Source organism: Molothrus ater, chromosome 4 (assembly GCF_012460135.2).
Source record: "Molothrus ater isolate BHLD 08-10-18 breed brown headed cowbird chromosome 4, BPBGC_Mater_1.1, whole genome shotgun sequence".
NCBI lineage: Eukaryota > Metazoa > Chordata > Aves > Passeriformes > Icteridae > Molothrus > Molothrus ater.
The window spans coordinates 44,832,090-44,854,713 of record NC_050481.2 but is presented as its reverse complement, the minus strand read 5'-3'; the positions used below and the strand labels follow the sequence as shown (position 1 = coordinate 44,854,713).

Genomic DNA, 22,624 nt, shown 5'->3' with positions numbered 1-22,624 from the left:
CTGGTGAACGGGTCTGATATGCTGGCAGAGGAAAGAGGATGGGCTATGGTCCCTACAAGGAACCCTCAGTCAGAATCAAGTGAGGGCTGTAAAGGGGCTGAAAGGGCTTTGCAAACATTGAGTTTGTTGTTCTGCCCCACTGTAACTGCACAAAATGACACAATCTGGTGTCACAAAAAATTCACTTAAAAAATTCCTATTCGAGAAACCTTTTAAAAATCTTTCATCTCCAATCTCAATTTTCTATCATTCCCAAGAGCACCCATAATAATCACAGCAGTGGAATGGTTACTGAAGATTGGATACTTATTATTAGCCTTAATGCCACATTTGTTAAACACAGTAAATTTGCTTTTTATATTGTAGTTGTTTTTCTTCAATAAAGTTTTGCCTTACATAGTTTATACAATTCCAGAAGTAAAACTCCTTCATGCACAGGGCAGTGCAACCCAATTGACACTTGAATTTTTACTGTATTAAGAAGTCATGGGAGCTTATAAAGACACTTAAAAGCCACATCTTTCAGCAGACTAGGGAATACTCAATTTCAAACTCAAGTTCTTGGCAAGAATGAAAAAAAAATTCCATTAGTTTATTTGGGTATTTCAGGCTTGCCTACAGGAACTTTTTAGACTGCCAAGGAAAAAAAATCCTGCCACCTGCATTCTTAAGAAGATCATGGTGATACAAAGATTACACTTCTAAGGGTATAGCATACAGAAGTGGAAAAATAGAGGATTCCCCTTCTTATGCAAATAAAGCTTTCCAAATATTCAGCCAGGACTTTAGTCATACCCTAAAGAGGAAATTTACCCTAGCTAGAAACTGATATTGGAAGATGACCCAGCAGATTTCAGGCTGCCTGTAGTATCTCCAGCCTTGAACTCCAGAAGAGAACAAGGCCAGAGTATCTGACTAGCAAGTCAGTGAAATACCTCACTGCTCTTCAAGGACAGTTCCCTACAACTTTTAAGTTTTGCAAAATGCCAGCTTCATACGTGATTTAAACAAAGTAGAAATAAAAGCAGGACACCAGGAAAAACCTGTCTGACCAACAATCAGTCTGAGACAGGTACTATAATCAGAAACAGATTATGAATATACCCGTTATGTCATGAAGTGCTCACAACCTTAATGTAGGTTAAACAGCAGCTTCTGGATTTACTTAAGATCCCAGAATAGAAGCATGGAAAAGCAAAGTGACTTAAAGTTTCTGACAAAGTTAAAAATATTACAAATTTTTAGCTTTTATTGAAAATTAAATATATTAGCAAAAGCAAGATTTAAGAAATATTTTACAAATGATTTACATACAAGAAAGCCAGTATCAGACATATTCACAAATATGCAAACCTTTAATTACAAAAAGTACCTATTGGCAGCATGATGCTAACCTTGCCACTGCAGTGTGCTCTACTATTTATATGAATAAGGCATAGAACTCACATTTGCACCAACTTAAAAAGTTCAAATAAAACTTTAAGCTTTTGAATCCTGGATGCACAATCCCCGATAGACACACGCACGCGCACACTTAACACTTCTTCTTCTAAGCTCTACAAACTAAGCGTGTGCTCTGGAAGAACAGCCTGAAAAGCCCAGTAGAAATGTAACTGGTACTAGCATTTAGATTTCAGTTTCCTCTTTAAAATGTACAGGCCTAGGTATGTAAACCATATTCACAGTTTAAGTATTTTTAGACAGAAGTACCTGTTTTTCTGCATTTGTTCCTTAAAGTTGGCTCTCAGTTCAGCATACAGTTCATGTCACCTGTTTTGTGATGCATACATTTACAAGATAACTTAGAAAAAATCTGTGCCATATTCATGGTCAAGTTAGTTAAACAAGAGTAGTAATATCCAACTGTGACATTCAATACTATATTTCAAATATTTGTGCAAACAGCAAAAAAACAGTTGTTTGAGGCAAACATTTGCAAAACCTTTATTACCTCCTCAATGTTGTAAACTTGGACTGTCAGCCTTAAGTCCTGCACTTCCACAGCTTAGAAAAGTCAATTCCTAAAATAATCAAGTCTCAAAAAGGTTCTTTTCTAAATAGTGCAAATTTTAATGTAGATAACGTGAAAAATGTATCTAGCTGGATTGATTTTGTGCAATAGTCAGTGGTCTTCTCTCATAGTTGAAGAAAGTGTGCCTCCAATGAACCATGGGGCTCAGGAAGCCAGGAAGGTGGAGAGAAAAAACAGTTCCATTACACTTCTCAAACCAGTGCTAGATGTGCAAAGGCAGCAAAAATTCCAGCTGCTACTACAACCAGAACAGAGTAACTTTTCAGGAAGACCCAGGCGGTTAGTCACTTGGACTGGTCTCTAGAAAAATAGGTGAGGATATGTTGGATTTTTATCAGACGGTCTTTTAAAGACATCATGGAGAGAACGGACAGCTGGTATCTGGGGTCTACTGGGAGAACAGCTAGAAGCCACCAACACCAAGCAGGACCATTGGGCATTGCCTAGAAATGAAACATAAGCTGGTTACCAATAACCAATGTCATATAGTTGACTACTATAAAGACATCAAAAGACAAAGTCATCAATGACCAAGACTACTTTAAAGTTTGATACTAACGAGAGAATTCCAGATCTATGAGATTAGAAGAGTGCTGAAATGATCTCTTCTCTTAAACTGAGAAGTCAAGCAAAGTACACTTAAACTAAGCTTTATAAAGCAATTATTTTTAGGATAACATAGGAAGCTCATAGATTCCTGGGAAAAGATGGCTAAGTACAGGACAGCCACCCAATGACAAATCTCTCTGATAAAAATTAAATCTAATACTTGTCATGCTGTTCTTAAGGCTTGAATATTCTTGAAGCCTAATGTTTTCATTGTAATTACCTTTATTTGATGGACTTCTCTGTCACCTCCCAGTTCCACTCCCTTTCTCATTACCTTCTAGACAGAGCAGGACTACTTACTTAGTTTCTTCTAAGCAGTTAAAACTGTGACTTTTTCCTGTAGTTTAATTACCAACAGTAACCATTAGATGTCAGGCCTTGAACTGGACTTAGTTCTCCTCAGTAGAGGTCCTACCACTGCAGAGACTATTAAGTTCCTCAAATGATCTGCAAAATTGTTACTGGTAATGGTACACTTCAGGATAACATTTCCTCACTTGCAGCCATTACCACAGAGCTGATTGTAAACATTTGTGTCCTATTATAAATCTCATGTGCACATCCATAGTATTGCTACCCTGCTAATTATTCTGGTTTTGCACACATATTCCTCTTTCCTAGTATGCTGTTTTAAATCTATTTTTTTTAATTGTCCTAAAAATCCCTTCTGACCTCATGCACTGGCCTCTACAGCATCTACAGTCCCCTGCAGACAGGTTAATGTGGTGAGATCCCACAGAATAGGGTGGCCAAAGCCCTGTACACTTTAAACCATCTAACAATATTGCAAAACTCCCCAAACCCTGTCATGTTAATAATTTCTTATCGTAACAGTCCTCTAATGATGTCCAAGTTACCTAAACCTAAGGTTTGGGTACAGGACCTCATCACTAACAAAGGAGAAAGCCCTTAAGACCTGGTCACGTGGAGGCACGGGTACATGTGTACTTACAGAGATGCCGGTATTGCAGGGGTACCTGTTCAGTGTGTGGGCCCTGCTCTGCTTGGGACTGTAACCACAGCACCTCCCTGATGGCCCCACAGCAGACACCACAGAACAGTGACCAGAACAACCCTCTGCACCAGCTAGGTAAAAATCTAAACCTTTGGAATGACAACTCACCTGTGACTTCACCGGGACCTAAAGAGTTGGACACTTTAAGGACATTACTACCAAAAGGAAATGCTACCTCTGATAGTTCTTAAGTTGGTTTGTCACGTTCAAGTTGTAAGTTATAAATAATTTGCCTGTGGCATACCACCCAGTAAAATTGTGCCTTTGATAACTCCTAGACACGATCATAAAACTTTTGATAAGGCACACTAATAGCTAGAAAGATGAGGCTTGTCAAGTTTAGTGAAGAATTTCATTCTCCTTGTACCATGTTTGCTGTCCTTTCTGCAAAGGGCCCTGCAGAGGGATAATAAACATGGCTTTTATATTCTGAAAACAGAAAGGGGGAACTGTGATGGTGAAGAGCTGGACTGTGAGCCTCAGAGACTCCTGACTTTAACCAGGTAAGCCTAGAGAGGGCACTGAGAGGAGGGATCTGGCTACAGAGAGTGTGTGCCAGACAATCTCTGATGAGAATGTAAGCAGGCAGCTGTTGGCCACTGAGCAGGGTGGTAACCAAACCTGAGCCAATCAGGTTCCAGCATCAAGTGTTTTGAATAACCTGGGTAAGAGCTGTGCACGCCATTAAAGCTCCCTTTGGCACGTGAACTTCCATGTTGTGCTGTCTCTCCATCTCCACTGAACACAACAGGTTAATATAGTTTCATAGGAGTATGCAGCAGATGGGTGAGGGACAAGCTCCCCTAAGATCCCAATTCACATCAAACTCCACTTTGTTACCTATTTTACATGTTATTTTTCTACAGCCTCCACTCCCTCAGGATCTCACCTTCATTAATTGTTTATAATAACTATCAAGATAGATTGCTGCAGCTAGTTTCTTAAGAAACATGTGTCAAATGCTAGCAACTGCAGCAGTTTATGGCATTAGCTCAGAAAGGAGGAACATGTTATTTGTGATTACCTCTTTGACAAAGGTATCTGCCTGCCTTCAATTTCTTTACTTTCACAGGGAGAAAAGAGAGAGCTTTTTCACTTTGAATTCTAAGAGCTTTTCACATACTAACAGTTTAACTGTTACTGGAACTTAAAGTGTTTTCAGTTTACTGGTTTTATTTCCACATCAGCATATCATCCCTTCCTGGAGAAACTGCTGACCAGCAACAGAATTGCTTTTTGTTGCTCATTGTGGGAAAAACAAGGTCCAAGCCTTATTGTCTTTGAAGCTGAAGAAAAAAGTGGGAGGTTTTTTTTTAATACTTGGCAGTTGGTAATAGGGCTTTTATTTTTAGAAATAAGCATCTAATAATGAATATTAAATGATGTCCCACCTGTATATTTTCCTCCCTGTCAGGCATTGGTCCAAAGTGCTGAAGAATTTGAGTGCGAAATTTGTTTCTTAAGTTTTGGAACCAACTGCAGGCCTGATTGTACACGAAATTGTGAAGCTCTCTCAATTTCTTTAGTTCTTCATCAGCAACCTGTAGGAGGAAAGTTATGAAAGTATGATTAGTGATATAGAACCAATTAAGGGGTTTAAGCTAAAATCAAAACACACTCAATTTCAACTATGTTTAGATACACTTCTGGTGTTCTTCATAACCTTGACTACTATTGACTAAATGGAAAAGAAGTATTGTGATATTTCTTAAAGTTACAGCTTCAAACTATTGTTGAAACAAAAACTATGGTTTTCTTATTTGTTTTATAGTAATAAAAAAAATAAGCTAGTTTCTAATGATGTAAAAATTTGAAAGAAAGCTTTGAAGAACAAATCAAGCAAAAATCTTGATATATTAATACTAGTAAGTATTTAGACATCATTCTGGATACCTTAACATCTTCCAAATATTCAATGTCTGCAGTGCAATAACCATCTTTCATCCCTCTCCGTAAAACTCTAAATCTCTTTCCACCAATTGTATCAACAACAGACCGTCCATCAGGCAGAAAATGAACGTTCCTAATTTGCAGCATGCAACCATAATCTGCAAAACTAAAGAGAGACCTTGTCAGTAATGCAATTACACACTTGTGAAAAGATGCTTTTTGTAATTAAAATGACAAAAGAGATGGAAGCTTAGAATCATGTTGTAAACCTACCCATTTTGAGAATCACTTATGCACATCCCAAACTGTTTAGTTCCAGTTTCCATACTCCTGCGAATCATGAGTCGGTATCTTGGCTCAAATACATGTAGAGGACAAGGCACAGTAGGATATGCCATAGTGCAAACAAACATTGGAACATTCTTGGTCAAGCTTCAAGAGAAGATAAAAAGAAATATACACCTTCAAAATCTGAACATTGAGCTATGCCAAGATAATACATTTTTTCCAGTATGTCTGCTATGTTTGAGGTCATAAAGGACTCTTTTCAAAGTCAAAATATGTTGTAGCAACTTTCGTGAATGATAAACCCACACACCAGTAACACTGGCTGAATACCAGTGTACTGATTTGCAAACATTCTGGACAGTAAGACTCACTGTTATCTAGGTAGTGAGTACCTAGTCAATGAATGGAGGGCTCTGTTTTGGGCTGGAGGTGTCAGCTACTTTTTCATTTCTGCTTTAGTGTGAGCTATAAAAGCAATTAAGCCCTCAGAGACACAGTTTTCCTGTAAGTAAAAAGATGTACTAGTAACTGCATGGTAGCTAGGTCACTAGATTATTTTCTAGGAGGGGCTCCAGATCACAAGATGCAACCCAGTGTATAATTTGCACCTTGCAATATGCCTCAGGCAGCGTAACTGAAAAACTAAGTATTTTTAAATCCTATTTTATCAAGTATGTATAGTTGATAGTAAGTACAATCTAGTTATCATTAAAACATTATTGGGTATTTAATTTTAATGTCTTTCAGAATATAAAATGTAAATCTACTGGATGGATTCTGTTAAGCAATTTGCATGAGCTGTTGTGTTAAATAGTTTTCCAACATTCACATCTACAATACATGATTGCTGTATGTGTATTTGAAGAACTCACTGTGAGATAAACATGTTTATGTTAACTAAAAATTAACTATATTTATGTTAACTAAAAATCTTAACAATTCTTTAATTACATCTATCTGTGTAAGATTAATGTCTATCATGAATTGCTTTGTAAGAAATTCAAGTCTCTGAGACTCTGCAGTCAACTGAAAACAATTTCATTAACAGCAGCAAAGCTAAAACCAAAGCTCCCTGACAGTGCATGCTGAAAGAGGAATGGAAGGGGTAACACGTTTCACAGAATCATAGAACAGCCTAGGTTGGAAGGGACCTTTAAAGATCACCTAGTTCCAGCCCCCCTGCCATGGGCAGGGACACCTTCCACTAGATCGGGTTACTCAGAGCTTTGTCCAACCTGGCCTGACCAACCTAGCGACCTTCTATGATGGAGTTACAAGGGAAGGGCTACAGATGTCATTTTATCTGGAATTCTGTAGGCAGTTTCCCCCTCAATGTCCTCTCCAAACTGGAGAGAGATGAATTTGATGGGTGGGCTGTTAAATGGATAATTAGGGTTGGATGGCTGCACCCAGAGGTAGAGGCCAATGGGTCAGAGTCCCAGTGACCAGCAGTGTCCCTCAGGGGTCCATATTGCGACCAGCACTGTTTAATGTCTTCATCAATGACACAGACAAAGGGACCCACTGCACCCTCAGCAAATTTGCTCATGACCCCAAGCTGAATGCTGTGGTTGACACAACTGATCGATGGGATGATATCCAGAGGGACCTAGACAAGCTTCATACTCCTTGCACCCATAATATACCACAATTAATGACTATACAAATAATAAAACATTTCTAAAAAGGATTTCCATACTAATTTCTCAAGTTTTTCAACACAGGAAGCTTACTTGGAGTGTTCTGCAGTTTCTTCAGCATGAATTCTTTTTCTCTCAAATAATTCATCAGACAAGTATTTCATTATTAATTCTTCCAGCAGTTCTGTGATACTGTATTTTCTGCTTGCAAGGTACTGTAAACAATTTAAAAAAAATCTTTTCATGTATCTTAACAAAAGGCTTGAGAAAACACAGCTTTTTAAATAAAAATATCATCTATGAAATGTGACGAAACTCATGAAAACTTACAGCTCTGAAGTTTTTATACTTCATTAATTAAAACCTAATTATACTCTAATATTTGAAAATTAGATTCTCTGTGTAAGTTCTTAGTGTCTGACAATTTGAATGTCTACCTCAGTTTGTATCTCTATGCTTACCACAGACAGAACTGATTTCCCAGGATATACAGCAATACCAATAAAAAAAGTGTATAGAAATCACAGAGTTTAACTGAATAGATATCAAAGTTTACAAATACATAGGATTGAATTACAGCACTGAAGTAAACAGTCACAGAAACATAAAACCTCTAAGACCCTGAGACCCTTTTCCATTCTAGCAGTAATCCACAGCCTAAGCAAATCTAAGTTGTTGGGTTACAGTGAAACAGCCTTTAAAATTATACAGTATTTGTATTTGTGAGCTTTACTGAGAAACAATACCTCTTTCAAGCTCTCCTTACAGAGTGGACACTGTGGAGCATGATCTAAACACCGTTCCAAACAACCTTTGCAAAAAGTATGTCCACAAGGGGTTGTTACTGGCTCAAAGAATAGCCTGAAACAAAATTACCAGAAGTTAGATGTCATGGCCAGTGTGCATTTTTCTAAAGATGTCAGTGATTAATCTCTTGTATTTTTAAGACTAGTTATACTCTAACAAAGTAAAGAAACAATTAGTCCCAAGTCTCCTTATTCTACTGTTTCCTCTATACTGCAGTTTGTTTCCATTTACTGCAACACTCACTGTTTTGTTTTCTGATGAAGTTGGACACATTCCAGAACTCTAGGTAACTAAATATTTACCCCAATATACAAAGATTTTGGTCTCCCTACATAAGAGATTCAGAATACACAAAATTATGTGATTCTTTGAGAAACTGGGTTGTTTTAACAGCAGTATTACATATTAATAGCATAACTATGAATAGTTTAGTATACACCATATGTTTTATGGTATTTATTCTGAAAATCAAGATTATTCAGTAAGAGTTTTCAAACACAACATCAGCTACATTTAAGTGGACTAACATTCTGAAGCATCTATGTCTACCAGACAAATACAAGGTTCACAATACAAGGCTATGCTTCTAAACATTAACCTTCCCAAAATAAGTTTGATTGACTGAAGAACCCCTAACATTTAACCACAAAAGATCCTGTCCTTTGATGGTGACCAGTTAACACTGCCAAGTTTAACTAAAAGGGCAGCTTGATTAAAATAGTCCTACAGTATATAGCATTGTAGCAAGTGACATTTAAATACACATTTAAGTGCAGGGATAGTGAAAAGCTGCAAATTATTGACTGATATCAAAACTCATAACAACTTACAAGTACCTCAGTTTGTACATGTAACAAATATGCAGCCAAGCATCTGTAACTAATACTGAATCAAGGACAAAATCTTACCTCATACATAGAGAGCACTCAAAATCTGATACATCAATCAAATCTCCTGGGATTGTTCCAAAAGCCAGTGTCATGTCCCTTTTTGTACTTTCTAAGGAAAAGGAGGACAAGATACTTCTTCAAACAAAGGCACAAGGCAGTAAATACTTTAAATTTCACAATAAGTGCAGTAAGTGACTGTTTACCTCCTTGCTTTTTGTGTTTGTTTCTTCCATCTTCACATACAACTGTATCCTGTTCTGAAAAGGAAAGCTTTCTTTTTAACAAAGCACCTTTTCCTTGGCCAGAGAGAAGGGGTTCAGAAGACACTCTCTTTAAGCCATCTTCCTTGGCAAGGTCTTTTGTTGAGTTAAGAGCATGGGCAGACTGTGCACGATTTAAGCCTCCACTCACAGGCTCCAGTACATCTGATCCTCCTAAACTCTGTAACAAGAAGATGAACCAAACTGTATTCTAAGAGTAACACTGATCTAAGTATGTGAGATGTGATTGTGCAAAGATATATAAGCAAAACTGGTATTCACAGTTAGCGAGTGCCTATTAGTTAACTAGAAAAATTTCTAAGTCAACACAGTATTCAAATTTGCATAGCATTAACAATTCAAAAATCTTCACCCACTTCAAACAAAACAAAAACTGTATTTCATCTGCTTAAAAAATATAGAAAAATTGTATTTCTCTTTTTTTGAAGTCCCTAATATCAAACTTCAGTAGCTTTTAATACTGTATTTATTAATCATTCTAGTGAAGTAGAATGAGGAGTTTTAACACTACAAATGAAAATAAATTACTTCTAAACTCTGCTTCTTTTCCTCCAATTTAGCCAATTACTCAAAAACAGTATTTATGCTGGAAAGTGTGACAAATCAGGGTATCAGTACATCTGATGTATATAAATCAGTCAAAGACAGAAATTACTGTAGAGGTTTTGTTACCTGTGGAGGACAAAGCTGTAAGTTGCAGTAAGATCCAGTCACCTCAGAACCAAGTATAAAAGGTTTATTTCTAATATGGGGTGAATTCCAAGCAGATTCCTTCAGACTCTCACCTAACTTCTCTGGTGACAAAACATCACACAATATCTAGAAAAACCAGCTCAATGTTAATAACAATGAAAAAGAATCCAGACATACCTTTTTTATAAATTTACGTACCAAAAACTAAGAAGGTAATCTACATGAAGTTATTTTCATGAACCGATCTTTATTCAAGCAGTAACTGGCAGAGTTGAAAACAAACAGAAACCTACACAGCTACATTACATTGCTAGAAAAGAAATTAATCTAGAAATCTTTTCTACTACAAGTCAAACAGAATTAGACATTATCAATTCATTACTATGCAGCTTTTCAATATAAATTTTTATTATCACAGAAAAAACTCTTGTGCTCCAGGCACAGAGGGTTTCGACTTGGAAAATGTCACTTGTTGCCTGCTTTCCAGTTTTCTACATATTCACTTAGTAACTTCCAATGCATATGTACTTTTCAAGATGTATGCAAAATGTGTATATTGGGACTAACTCTTTGATGTAGTATGATTTAAGAAATATCTTAAAAGGAATCTGCCACCTGAACGTTTCCTGTATGTAATGAAGATATTAGATGCACAAAGTCTATCATAATGAGAGTTTCATAAAGGAGTCAAGTCAGACATGAGAATCCAGTATCATAAATAAAATTACCTTTTCTACTTCTAGCTTGGCTGGAAGAAAGTCCTCATCAAGGGCTAAGCACTGTAGAAACAGTTGTAAGGCATCTCCTACAAAGCCAGAGTCTTGCAGAACTTTTCCTTTCTGAAAGTAGACCTGAGAAACAGATACCACAAAGACATTTGTAGAGAACAGGGAGAACTGCAGTATTGATCTTATAGGCATTGCAACAATGTTAGAATTAGAACCTGCCATGACAGAAAGAAAGCATCTGTAACAAATTTGAACTGTGCACAGCGTGTGATCCATATCCCTTGTCTAACTCGCATCCATTACAGTGTTTGAAAAAAGTCATGGGATAGGATGGTGTGAGTCTTCTTCCAGTAACTTGTTTTGTCTTACATAAAGGGTTAAAAACCTCACTAGTGCTGAATTCACAGCCCTTAATTTCCCTATTCTGTGAGCCTTTGGAGAGGAAGAAGGACAGGAGATGCAAATTATTACATAACCTCACACAGCAGCTTACAGAATTTTTTTGCCCTCTCTTTCATTAAAAGCCTGGTGGTTCCAGCCTTCAGAACAGTGAATGCAAATAAAACAATCCACACAACTGTTCACCCCTTACATACATCTCAACCTATATTCTTAAAACAAAACAATGCACTCTCAGAATTAATTGCTTTTTCCAACTATATTTTATGCTTGAACACTAGACACCAGCTAGGGAAAAAAAAACAAACCTGTGTATTGTTTTCCTTGAAAGAAAAAAAACGGAGGAAAGATTACTGGATTTTGCAGAGCCTACTCAAAAGTAGATGACATTGGAACTAAGAACTTAGCTTTTAAAAGTTGCACTGACAGTAATAGAAACATTTAGATAAAAACCAACAGGTATAACAAAAAGTTAAGATAATATATCTATTTGTATATAGGAATTTGGATAATGGACCAGAAACTAAACTTAAAAACAAACAAACAAAACAAACAAACAAAAAGCCCCCAACAAAACAAAACAATCAAAAACTACTCTACCAAAGCCCAGAATGCAGCTCTACAGAACGTCTGACAGTATGAACAATAACATCTGTTCAACAAGACTGTCAGATGAGGACACACATCCTCTTTGATTGAGTTGGGCACTTGCTTTTAGATGAACTCTGGAGAAGAGAAGTTTGCTAGTCCTCCTCTTACAGACAGTTTATTTTCCTACAGAGGTTAAGGATTGTTACAGGAATCCATCCATCAAACCAAGCTCACTTATGTGAAGTAATGCTTCTTTCCAAACATACAGAAAAAAGTAGACAGTACTGTCACCACTGAGAGGTGGAAAGCAGGAGGCTGCATGAATTTGCAGTAGCCAAGGAATTGCTGAACACAGAAGACAACACAACTGCAGTCATCTCCCCTTGTGTGGCGAGATCTTGCTGCTCCTGCTGAGTTCAGAGTTTAGACAGTGCAACAAGATGCATTCTGAAGACCACAGACTCCCCAGCTGCCCGTATTACTTGCAAAGCTTAGTTCCCACTGAGTTTATTTAGGCTTTTTGAAGATAAACTTTTCAAGCTAAAACAGCAAAGTGTCCCTCTGTTAACAAAAATTAACAAATAACAAAACAAGCCCCAAAGCCCAGCTGTTACAGGTTACATCACCATGAACTATTCCAACTTAGTGTATTTGTCAACCAGCCCTAACTTGCCCTACTCATCAGGAGCCTGTCTCATATGAGTTAACTATTTTAAAGATGACGTTTAGCATTTTGCATGTCTTAAGAGACAACATTTAAAGCAGCTGGCTTAGGTTTTTAAATCAATGCAATTACAATTTGGAAGTTATTAATTTTACAAACACAATATTGAAAAATGATGAGTTTATACCAACTTACCTCTGGCCAATTTGGCATTTTGGAAATAACAAAATTTAGATCTTCTATGGCTGTTTTATATTCTTGGAGGCCAACATATGACTCAGCTCTGTAAATTCTTAGCATCAAGTCACTGGAATCTGCAGACAGAAATTAGGTAAAATCTTTTAAAAATCAGAATTTTGTAATTTTTAATTAAATTTGCTTTCATAGTGATATAATTACAATTTTTTTGTACAATACTTCCAAAATTAGTGGAGTACCTTCTCCCTCACTCCCTAGTGTTTGGCTAACAAAAGTGGCAGCAATTCCCATTTCATATCTTGTAAGCTAAGGAAGAAATTCTGGATCCTGATGAATCACGCAGCATCAAGAAAATTTTATTTTCAAATATTGAACAGAGAGGTTCACAAAGCACTGCTTAGTACTGCTGGGACAACAAAAATTGAGGACTAAGTAAACTTTATCTCTACAGTATATCCAATCAAAACCACAGAAACCTGGGAATTCACCACACTTGTATTAAAAGCTTAAGTATTACAAAGTTTGCTTTCAAATACCCAAGTTTTTCTGCAGACTGCAATTTGTTTTCATAGTGCCTGACCCCTTTTGACTATGGCTGGAGATGCCACTTCACAGTGGCATCCATCTGGGAGGTACCAGGACCAGGCCTTATCACTATGTGATAAAAACAGCCAGTTCCAGAAAGCCTTTAGCACCAGCTGGCAGCCCTGTTGAAAGGAGCTGTAGTAGTGGAACTTCTAGAGTGGGAAAAAAGCAGATTGTGTCAAGTAAGGACAAGTTCCCATGTCCAACTTATAGCATTTTGCACTTTCAGTACAGCAACCTCTAAATGGGAAGGACACCCATCTCCTTGCCACTAAAACTACGGTTTTGTAACACAACTAATTGCAGTTGCTGCTTGGAAAAACTGCCAGAACACTGTTTTGATCTTAATTGTTTTTTAAAATAGACCTGGTTTTCATTGAATGAGATAAAATAGTCAAAGGTTGGTCTACTGTAAACAACACTAAAATAAAATAGTTCATTTAGTTTGTTTCAAAAAAGGCTTTCTTGGAGGCTACCATTTCAATTTAATATTCTTAGTTTATTCTAGATGTCTAGTATAACTTCTCATAATTTTCCAACATTAGCCTGTTGTACAGTTAGAAGGCATACCGGCCAATGTTCCCATAGACTGCAACACACTGCTTTGTATTTAGATTCACAATGCTACATGTAAGAAGATCTTAATGTAAAAGAAAGGGTTAAGAAAATCAGAGAAGAATTCATTTAGCTGAAACTAGAGTGTCTTCCTGATTTGTCTTTCTTTGGAGTTGACTGTTCCCCCTCAAACATAAATATTGCCAAATGCGGTTTGTTTCATTTTCTCATTTGACATAATAAAATGGTTGTTTTAACTGAAGTCTGGGAAACTCTCTTTGTCTGAGTAAAACGCTAATTCTGTGAGCAGAACAACTCTGATTTCCTGTGGCTGTGCTTTGTGACTGCTATAGCCTAGCAAGGTGAGAGCTCAGATTAAACTCCAGACAGATTTCGTGTTGTATTTGACTCTTCGGTGTCCAACAGAGTTAGTAGCAAATCAAACTCCTTTGTTCAAAGGCAACAGTAAGTGCAGGTCTTTGTTCTCTGATAAGCTGCCTATTTGCACAGAATCAAGGGAAGCTCATCTGTTTCAGACTTTCAAGTGCAGAACATGACCTGAGGAACTCCCGAGCCTTTTTTCCTCGGGGGAAAATGAGGGCTAGTTCAAAGATAAAAATGTGAGTTCAAGTCTACAGCGGGTGAGCACTTTACCCACTTTTTTTTTTTTCTCCAAGAGAAAAGCATGATTCCAACTGAACTAGTACAAAAAAAGTTTACCTGAGATCCCAACTCTGCTGCTGAACATAAAAACAGTCATTGAATGATTAATAGATATGACAAACTGGGTCTGAATATTCATTCAGAAGACCAAAGGTAGATGATTACTAGTAGCGTTCCTCAAGGCTTAGTATCGGGCCAGTTCTTTAAATATCTTCATCCATGATCTAGACAAGGGGGTCAAGTGTACCAAAAGTTGACAAATGACACAAGATGGGAGGGAGTGCTGACCTGCAGGAGGACAGGAAGCTTCTGCAGGGGGATCTGGACACACTCAATCAATGGGCCAAGGCTACTGGTATGAGGTTCAGCAAGGCCAAGTGCCAGGTCCTGCACTTTGGTCACAACAACCCCCTCCTGTGCTACAGGCTGGGGTAAAAGTGGCTGGAAAGCTGCTCAGTGGCAAAAGCCCAGGGAATGCTGTTTGACAGCAGCTAAATATGAGCCAGTGTGTGCTCAGGTGGCCAAGAAAGCCAAAGACATCCTGGCCTGTATAAGGATTAGTGTGGCCAGCAGGATCAGAACAGTGACTGTCCCCCTGTGCTCAGCACTGGTGAGGACATGCCTTGAATCCTGTGTCCAGTTCTGGGCTCCTCACTACAAGAAGGACATTGAGGTGCTGGAGTGAGTCCAGGGAAGGGCAGTGGAGCTGGTGAAGGCTCTGGAGCACAAGCTGATGAAGAAAGGTTGAGTTTAGCCTGGAGAAAAGAAGGCTCAGGTGGGACCTTATCACTCTTTACAATTACCTGAAAAGAGGTTGTAGACAGTTGTGGGGGGGTTGGCTGCCTCTTCTCCCAGGTAACAAGCAACATAATGAGAGGAAATAGTGTCAAGGGAGGTTTAGTATGGGTACAGGGAATAGTTTTTCACTGAAAGGGCTGTCAAGCATGGGAACAGACTGCCCACAGCAGTGGTGGAGACACCATCCCTGGTGGGATTTAAAAGATATGTAGATTTGGCACTTAGGGACATGGTCTAGTGATAGACTCAGCACTGCTGGACTAGTGGTTGGACTTAATGATCTGAGAGGTCTTTTCCAACCTAAACAATTTTCTGTTTTTATCTAAGTTTATAGATCCAATTTTTTTAACCACAATTTAATTTCTAGGCTTTGTTACCATGAAAAAACAATTTTGCTATGTTTCAGCAAGTATTTTAATGTTTTTCAACTAAAGAGAGGATGTGAACTAATTTTCAATCTTTGGCTCAAAGACAGCAGAAACATAACTAGTTCTTGAACTTTCAATTTCAGTGACCAAATATATCGTAAATACAGAAATTACTCACTTCTAGCATCCCAAAGACAAATTATTTTAACAAAAAAATGCACCAAGTATCTGCAGCATATAGCTGTATCAATTGCTATTATTACATTAATAGGCAACTATACAAAGGTGTGCACAAAAGAACACATTCAATATGCATTCTTGAGTTTTATATTACTTCCAAAGCATCTGCTCTTACTGTAAGTATAAACATACTAACAAATGGACCACCTCTGATCTGATTCTGCATGCTTTTTATATGGTTCTTAATATGCCAAATTCTTCAAAATAGAAGACACGCATATCAAAAACACAATGTAGAAATACTTTTGGACACAGTATTTTTTAACATGGTACTACAGGGCCACTCAAATAATCAGAGCTGGAACACACAACTCTTAAGAAAGAGCCAAAAGAACTGGGCTTATTTAGCAGAAAGTAACTCCTGAAAGCATTGGGAGAGCACAACAGCTTTTCAGAATCCAAAAGTGGGTTACCTAGAAGACTCTACTGAAGTACTCAGTGAAAAAACAAAAGAGACAATGGTTATAAACCAAAACAATGGCAGTTCAGACTTGAAATAAGGAAAAGATTTTTCACTATGAGGATAATTAACCTTTGAGCAGGTCACCCAGAGAGGCTGTGGAATTGTCAGCCTGTAGATTTTCATGATCCAGCTGTACAAAACCTTAAGCAAACTGCTCTGATCAAAGTATTTGTTCTGCTTAAACAGGAGACTGATTGCTCAACAGATCTCCTGATGTCCACTCCAGAAGGAATGAGTGAGATTCAGACCAAATTCAACCCTTTAGTGGTGTGTTTCAGGACACTTGATTAAGGGCAAGCTGTGCTTGTATTTTAATTCAAGAGATCTCCTTTAACTAAGCTATTTCACTTCAACTTCTGCAAGGAATACACTAACTATATGAATGCTAATATTCCTTATGGTTTTTTAAAGTCACTTTTGCACAATAGCAAATACGACTCTTTCCAATGTTTCAGAAACAGAAAAAAGTTATGAAAAGATGCCATTTGAGTAGAGGTTTAGCATCAATGACTTATTTAGGACATCAGACTTAGATTTATCACAAATTTTAAACAATGTGCATTAAAAAGAAACAGATGAAGCAGCAGTAAAGAAGCACTGAAACAGAACATGAATGACTTTAAACATTAATACATTTCTTATGCTACATCTTTTCCATCTCTAAGGGTTCTCAAAATTCATGGTCTGAAGGAAGACAGATAGTATACCAGCAGCTATTAATTTATCTATTGGCCTGGAATCATCTTCAATTTGTAGTTGTGAATCCACAGTTCTAAATTCACATTTAATATACGTCTGCACTCTGACTCCTAAAGTTCTTCAGTATCTTTTCCAGAATATTGATAATTCTCAGGATTGGAGACACAGGAAAGAATTATACAATGGACCTTAAACTGAGCTTCTAGCATTTAATTCTAGCACATATACTGAATTTGAATAATAAAATTTTGAATAAGCATCACAGCTGGTAAATATACTTAAATTTTAAACCCATTTTAAAGCCAAAATGGAAGATGTAGATTCACATAAAGAATAATCAAAATTCTTTCCCCGTAAATAGTTAAATAATATTCCTAAATCCATAAAAGAAAGATTAACAAAAAAGATTAACAAAAACCATGTAATTATTTTACTATTTTATTCTTTTAAAGCAGTCTTAAAACATGAAACAGGAGCCCTGTAAACCTATGTGATCCGTACTGGATTCAGTTTTACCCTGAAAACTACTGAGATTTCTTTGTGACCTGTATGAGTCAAAGCTGTACTTCAGGAAGAAGTCAGCATCTTACAGTTTCAAGATTTAAAATCCATCCTGTATCCTACACTTTGGAAACACCCTGGCAAATAAAGCAGAATTGATAGCCAAAACGGAACCCCTTAAAATTAGGTTGCCAAAACACATATAGAATAGATCTTCGACTTAATCCCACCTACATCGAGAAGAGTTTATTCTGGAACTAGACCTAATGTATCTCCCCAGAACAGATTGGAAGGATTAGACTTATGCAAGCTTTTGGTTTTTTTCCTCCACTACAGACAACTGTATAAACGTGATACACTTTGTTTGTAAAAATACTAATTTCTGAATTACAGAACAGGAAAAAAAAAATCCTGGTATAATTCAAAACAGAACCTCCCATGTCACCAGGTGTTAAAATCCATAGTCAAATTAAAACAAAGGAATCTCTCGCTGGATACACGTAGGTGTATCAATCGCACAAATATGACTCTCTCTACAAGGAGTAAACTTTGAAAAATTGAGTGTATCTGAAGAGTCCATGGTACCAGCCAGACACATATATTGCGACGGATATAGGATAGCCCAAAAGGTAGCGTGCCTCTACCTCCCCTCTTTGGACCCTCTTCAACACTATATAAAACTCCAACCACACCCACCTATGATGTCACTGCCATTACACAACCTGTCCCCCTCCGTGCCTGTCTGCTTATGCAACTCGGCCCGGCCTGCTGGGAATTGTCTTGGTGACACTTAAGACTGAAAATAGGTCTCTCTCTCAGGAAACAAGGTTAAATACACCAACGGAATTTCTCTTTGCCCGCGCGCAGCGATTATCCAACACAAAGCGAAGCAGAGCCCACAGCCTCCTCTGTAAACAAGTCCAGCAGGAGCGTGCGGGGGGAGACACGAGGGAGCCCGTGCGGGACGCTCCCCCACGCCTCCGGAGTAAGCAGAAGCAGGTGTACCCCACTACCAGCCTGGGCGCTCTACCAAGCGCCGGGCAGCTGCACGTCCCCTCCACTCCGCTCTCCCAGTGGAGAGCTTCCTCGAATCCCTTCAAACTCGAGAAAACTTCGGACGCTCTTCACCGGCCCGTGTCGGTCGCTGACGGTCCCGCACTCGAGGATAAGGGCACATCCACCGACTCCCCCGCACCCCCAGCCCTACGAGCCTGCCGCCCCGGGCTGCCAGCCCGTCCCGGTCCCGCCGGGACACGGGCGGCAGCGGCGGAGCCCGCGCGGCTCTGGCGGGCGGCACGGGCGGAGGAAGGGAGCGCTCCCCACAGCCTTACCTGCTCGCAGAGCCTGGTTGACGGCGCCCAGCGCCTCTCGGAAGCGGCCCTGGGTCAGCAGCTCCTCCAGCCGACTCCCGGCCCTCGCCCTCTCGCACTCGCCCGGGAACCACTTCTCCGCCAGCCGGTTGAGGACGACGCTGGTGCGCAGCGGGGCCGCGGCCGTGCTGGTGCCCCCCGCCGGCAGCAGCCAGTCCCGGCAGCGGCGGCAGCGGGCCCGCAGCTCCCTGCGGAGGCAGCGGCGGCAATAGGTGTGCCCGCACGGGACGGTCACCGGCTCGCCCAGGAACCTCCCGCAGCCGCAACAGCGCAGCGGCCCCTCGGCCCCACGCTCCCGGCCCCGGCCCGGCCCCTGCCGCAGACGGTAGTTCAGCACCAGGCAGTCCACGAGGGTCCCGAGGCGCTGGGCTCCGCCGAAGGGGCCGAGGCACAGCGACGCCAGGGACGCGCCCACCGCTTCCTTCAGGCGGCTCGCGGGCACCAGCCGCGCCAGCAGCAGCTCCCGCTCTTCGTCCGCCTCCTCGCCGGGGCCCCCGCTGCCGCCCGGCTCCGGCGGCAGCTCCGAGCCCACGGTGGCGGCAGGAGAGGACGCTGCCATCGGCTGCGCGGCTGCGGTGAAGGGGGTGTGGCGCTCCCGCTCCGGACGCCGGGATGGGCTCCGGGCAGGGCGCGGGCGGGGGGCGGGAGGAGGCGGGGGGAGGTTACAAAACACCGCTCCACGCGCGCGCCGCCAACGGCGCGGGGTCACGTGGGGGGGACGGGGCGGGCCCGTCCGGGAACGCCCGAGCCCAGGGGCGGCGGCGCCCCGGAACCCCCGCGGCCCGCCCGGCACCGGGGAGGGGGAGCGCCCGGCCGGGCCGCGGGTGGCTGGCAGGGCAAGAGGGACAGCCCTACGGGTTGACTCCTAGGAGCGGCTGCCGTGGTGAGGGTGGGGCGTTAGCAGGGCTGTGGGGGAGGCAGGGATAGAGGGACAGAGCCGCCGGGGCGGGGAGAGGGTTTGCAGCGGGGAGCGGGGGTCTGTAGCTGCCGCGGTCCCGGAGGCATCACCGGCAGGTGCCCGCCGCCGTCTCCGCGGCTGCCGCTCGCACTCGTCTTGGGCCGCTCGGGCTGGCCCCTCTCCCTTCTTTATTAGTCTTTTAATGGAGGACACGATTAGATAAAAGTTACAAGGTTAAGGAAAAGCTCTTTGTCCTAAGGGTTTGTTTGCCCCCCTCTGTCGCCGAGCGTTGCCAGCGCTCGCAGGACGCGCCGTCCCAGCCCGGCGGGCAGCGAGCCGCGCTCCCCGCGGTGTGCCACAGCCGCGGCTCTGCGGGAAACACCTGAGCTGCTTCGCCTAAAGTACTCACAGTGGGGAAATGCTCAGGCTTCTCAGGTGTATGCCAGCCTCCAATGAAAGCTTGAAGCCTTTTGCATAAGTGTTATGTATTTATAATTATTACAGTGTCTTTTTTTTTTTAACGTTAGATGGCTGTCATAAATCCAGACGTTTCAGATAAATATAGCAGTACTTTTAAAACCTTCCAAGCAAAGCTTGCACATCAGGAAAATTAGTATATGGCCTTAGAACGGGAGCAAACTATATTTATCTTCAGCTGTATTCCGTGTATGGAAGGCTGGAAGATGATGCTGAAGGTTGTTAAGAGAGCTGTAGGCAAAGATGGCAAACCAGACACATCTGCATTTCCATCCAGGTGTTTTGTCTGACCTCAACTATTCTAAGCTTCATCCAGTGGTTTTTAAGTTCCTAAAGTCAAAGAAAAAAGATGTTATAGTAATTGAAGTATGAGGGGACCATGGGTGTATTTTAAACATGGATAGGAAAGAGGGTCTCTTACAGTAATTAATTAAAAAATTGAGTGAGTTAGGGAATTACAGTCTAAGGATCAAAGTAAAATAGATAGCTGCAGTGTGAACTTGAGTTATGGTGGGAAGTTGTGAATTGCTTTGCATTATTATGAATGGTTTTAATGGATTATGGATTCTGGTGTGGACGTGTCAAGCGTGAGTTGACCCTCACAAAGTATTTGACTTGGCCAATTTGGACAAAAGTAAAACTCTGAAAGAAGTACTGTTAAACAGTAGTTTATTTTGCATTTCAGATTAGATTACTCATGGAAATACAAAAAAAAAATAAAACAGGACAAACCCCAAGGGCTTGTGGGATTGCACTTAGGATAGTAAGGCTGTCCTCTGATGGAACAATTTAAAACAGCGTAAATGCAAACATGTTTCCACCACTGCCACTTCCAATGATTCCTATAAAAGTTCACACATTAGTGATTCAAGCAATGATGAATGCAATCAATGCAATCAGCTATTTTACATAATTTCTAGTGTAAAGGCACAAAATACTCATGTCTTTACCAGCATAAGCGCCTTGGAGCAGAAGAATTGAGGTTTTTCCTATCATCTTTCTCTTCAAAATTGAAACAGTGAAACAAGGGATTTGAAGTAGGATGGACGAATAGATGGGTTGGGAGCCTGACATTTTTTATTGCTCTCACCCGTTGTAGAAATGTCTGGTGTCTGGGAGATTATTTACAAGAAAGCTAGAATATATATTCACCTCCTCCTTATTCTCTAGACATTGCTTTTTATCCCTGCTGGAAATGATACCTGGGCCCAGTTAGACTGTGATATTGCCCAATGTTGACAATCTTATATCTTTGAACTACAGTTGATTCTTTGAGCTTTGGTTTTGGTGTATTATTCCACCTTTGGCATATTTAACTAAGCAAGAAAAACCCCTCAAAGTTCAAGTTTTTCACTGTGTTGCCATCAGGATGTGATAGTTATGTAAGAGAGGAAGAAAAGACATTTTCAAGATTAGATAACACACAGCTCCACCACCACTCCATTAAAATAGCACACTCAAATATCCTTCCCCGCCCCCCGCTTGTAGGGTCAGATAGATGATATTTTAAAACAACAAAGCCTTTCCATTGCACAGTTCATGTGGGCCATTCTAAGAAAGACTTCAGGGACTGTCCTTTCCCTTCCTGCTGTAGAGCACTATTGTACTGCTGGTTGTGGAAGTTGGTGGTTCTCATTCAGAAGGTACCTGCAAAGCACTGTGCCTTCAGTACACTGAGGTAGAAGAAATTCCTTTCTTATGCTTTTTAAGGTATTGGTTGGATGTTTTTCCAAGCAATTCCTTGTATGAGTAGTGTGTGCAACCCAATTAGACATGAGATGACAATAAAACAGTGGTTTAAGTTGTATTTGATCCTACTTTTGGTAAATTAAGCCCAATGATTCTGATTCAAGGTCTTCAGAAATCAACAGCAGTATAAACAAAGTAAAGCAAGACCAACCCAGATTAGGGAACACGCAGCGGACCTAAAAATTATGTGCAGGAAATCTGAAGCCAAGCCCCATTTTTACAGGACCTAGGCAAACACCCCACAAAAAAGTAGTTAACCCAAAGGATGTAGTTGTATTCTAAGAGAAATAATGGCTTTCTGGCTGTTTCTCCTCTTTTTCTTTCAAGGTAGATGCTAGTTACCCAGCTATTGTAACTTTTTGCAAAGATATGTGTATCAAAGGCAAAAGAAATAATTGGAGAAAGATTAGATTGGGCAAATAAGAGTCATACTTAAGAAAATCATAATATTTCTGAAAAGTATTTGTTCTACCAAGAAACACTTAAATATCATTTCTTCTAGGGGAAAAAAAAAACAACAAAAAAAGGAGATA

The 22,624-nt window shown here is 40.3% G+C and overlaps 2 protein-coding genes across 2 annotated transcripts in view; one reads left to right on the top strand and one right to left on the bottom strand.

Moving 5' to 3' along the window:
* Positions 1-1,222: 1,222 nt before the first annotated feature.
* Positions 1,223-19,533, bottom strand: LONRF1 (LON peptidase N-terminal domain and ring finger 1). Its single transcript, XM_036382719.1, has 12 exons — positions 18,929-19,533; positions 12,723-12,841; positions 10,874-10,996; positions 10,125-10,271; positions 9,375-9,612; positions 9,190-9,280; positions 8,221-8,335; positions 7,568-7,689; positions 5,820-5,978; positions 5,550-5,712; positions 5,048-5,197; positions 1,223-2,475 (listed from the first exon to the last, which is right to left on the bottom strand). Exons 1-12 carry the CDS (start codon positions 19,524-19,526, stop codon positions 2,317-2,319), a joined length of 2,184 nt encoding a protein of 727 aa, XP_036238612.1. The 5' UTR covers positions 19,527-19,533; the 3' UTR covers positions 1,223-2,316.
* A 223-nt stretch (positions 19,534-19,756) lies between these two features.
* The window catches only part of TRMT9B (tRNA methyltransferase 9B (putative)), a 118,206-nt gene continuing 115,338 nt past the window's right edge, over positions 19,757-22,624 (top strand). Inside the window, exon 1 of the mRNA XM_036381702.2 lies at positions 19,757-19,850. The gene's annotated coding sequence lies outside the window, so the exon portion shown is untranslated. The remainder of the gene's footprint in view (positions 19,851-22,624) is intronic.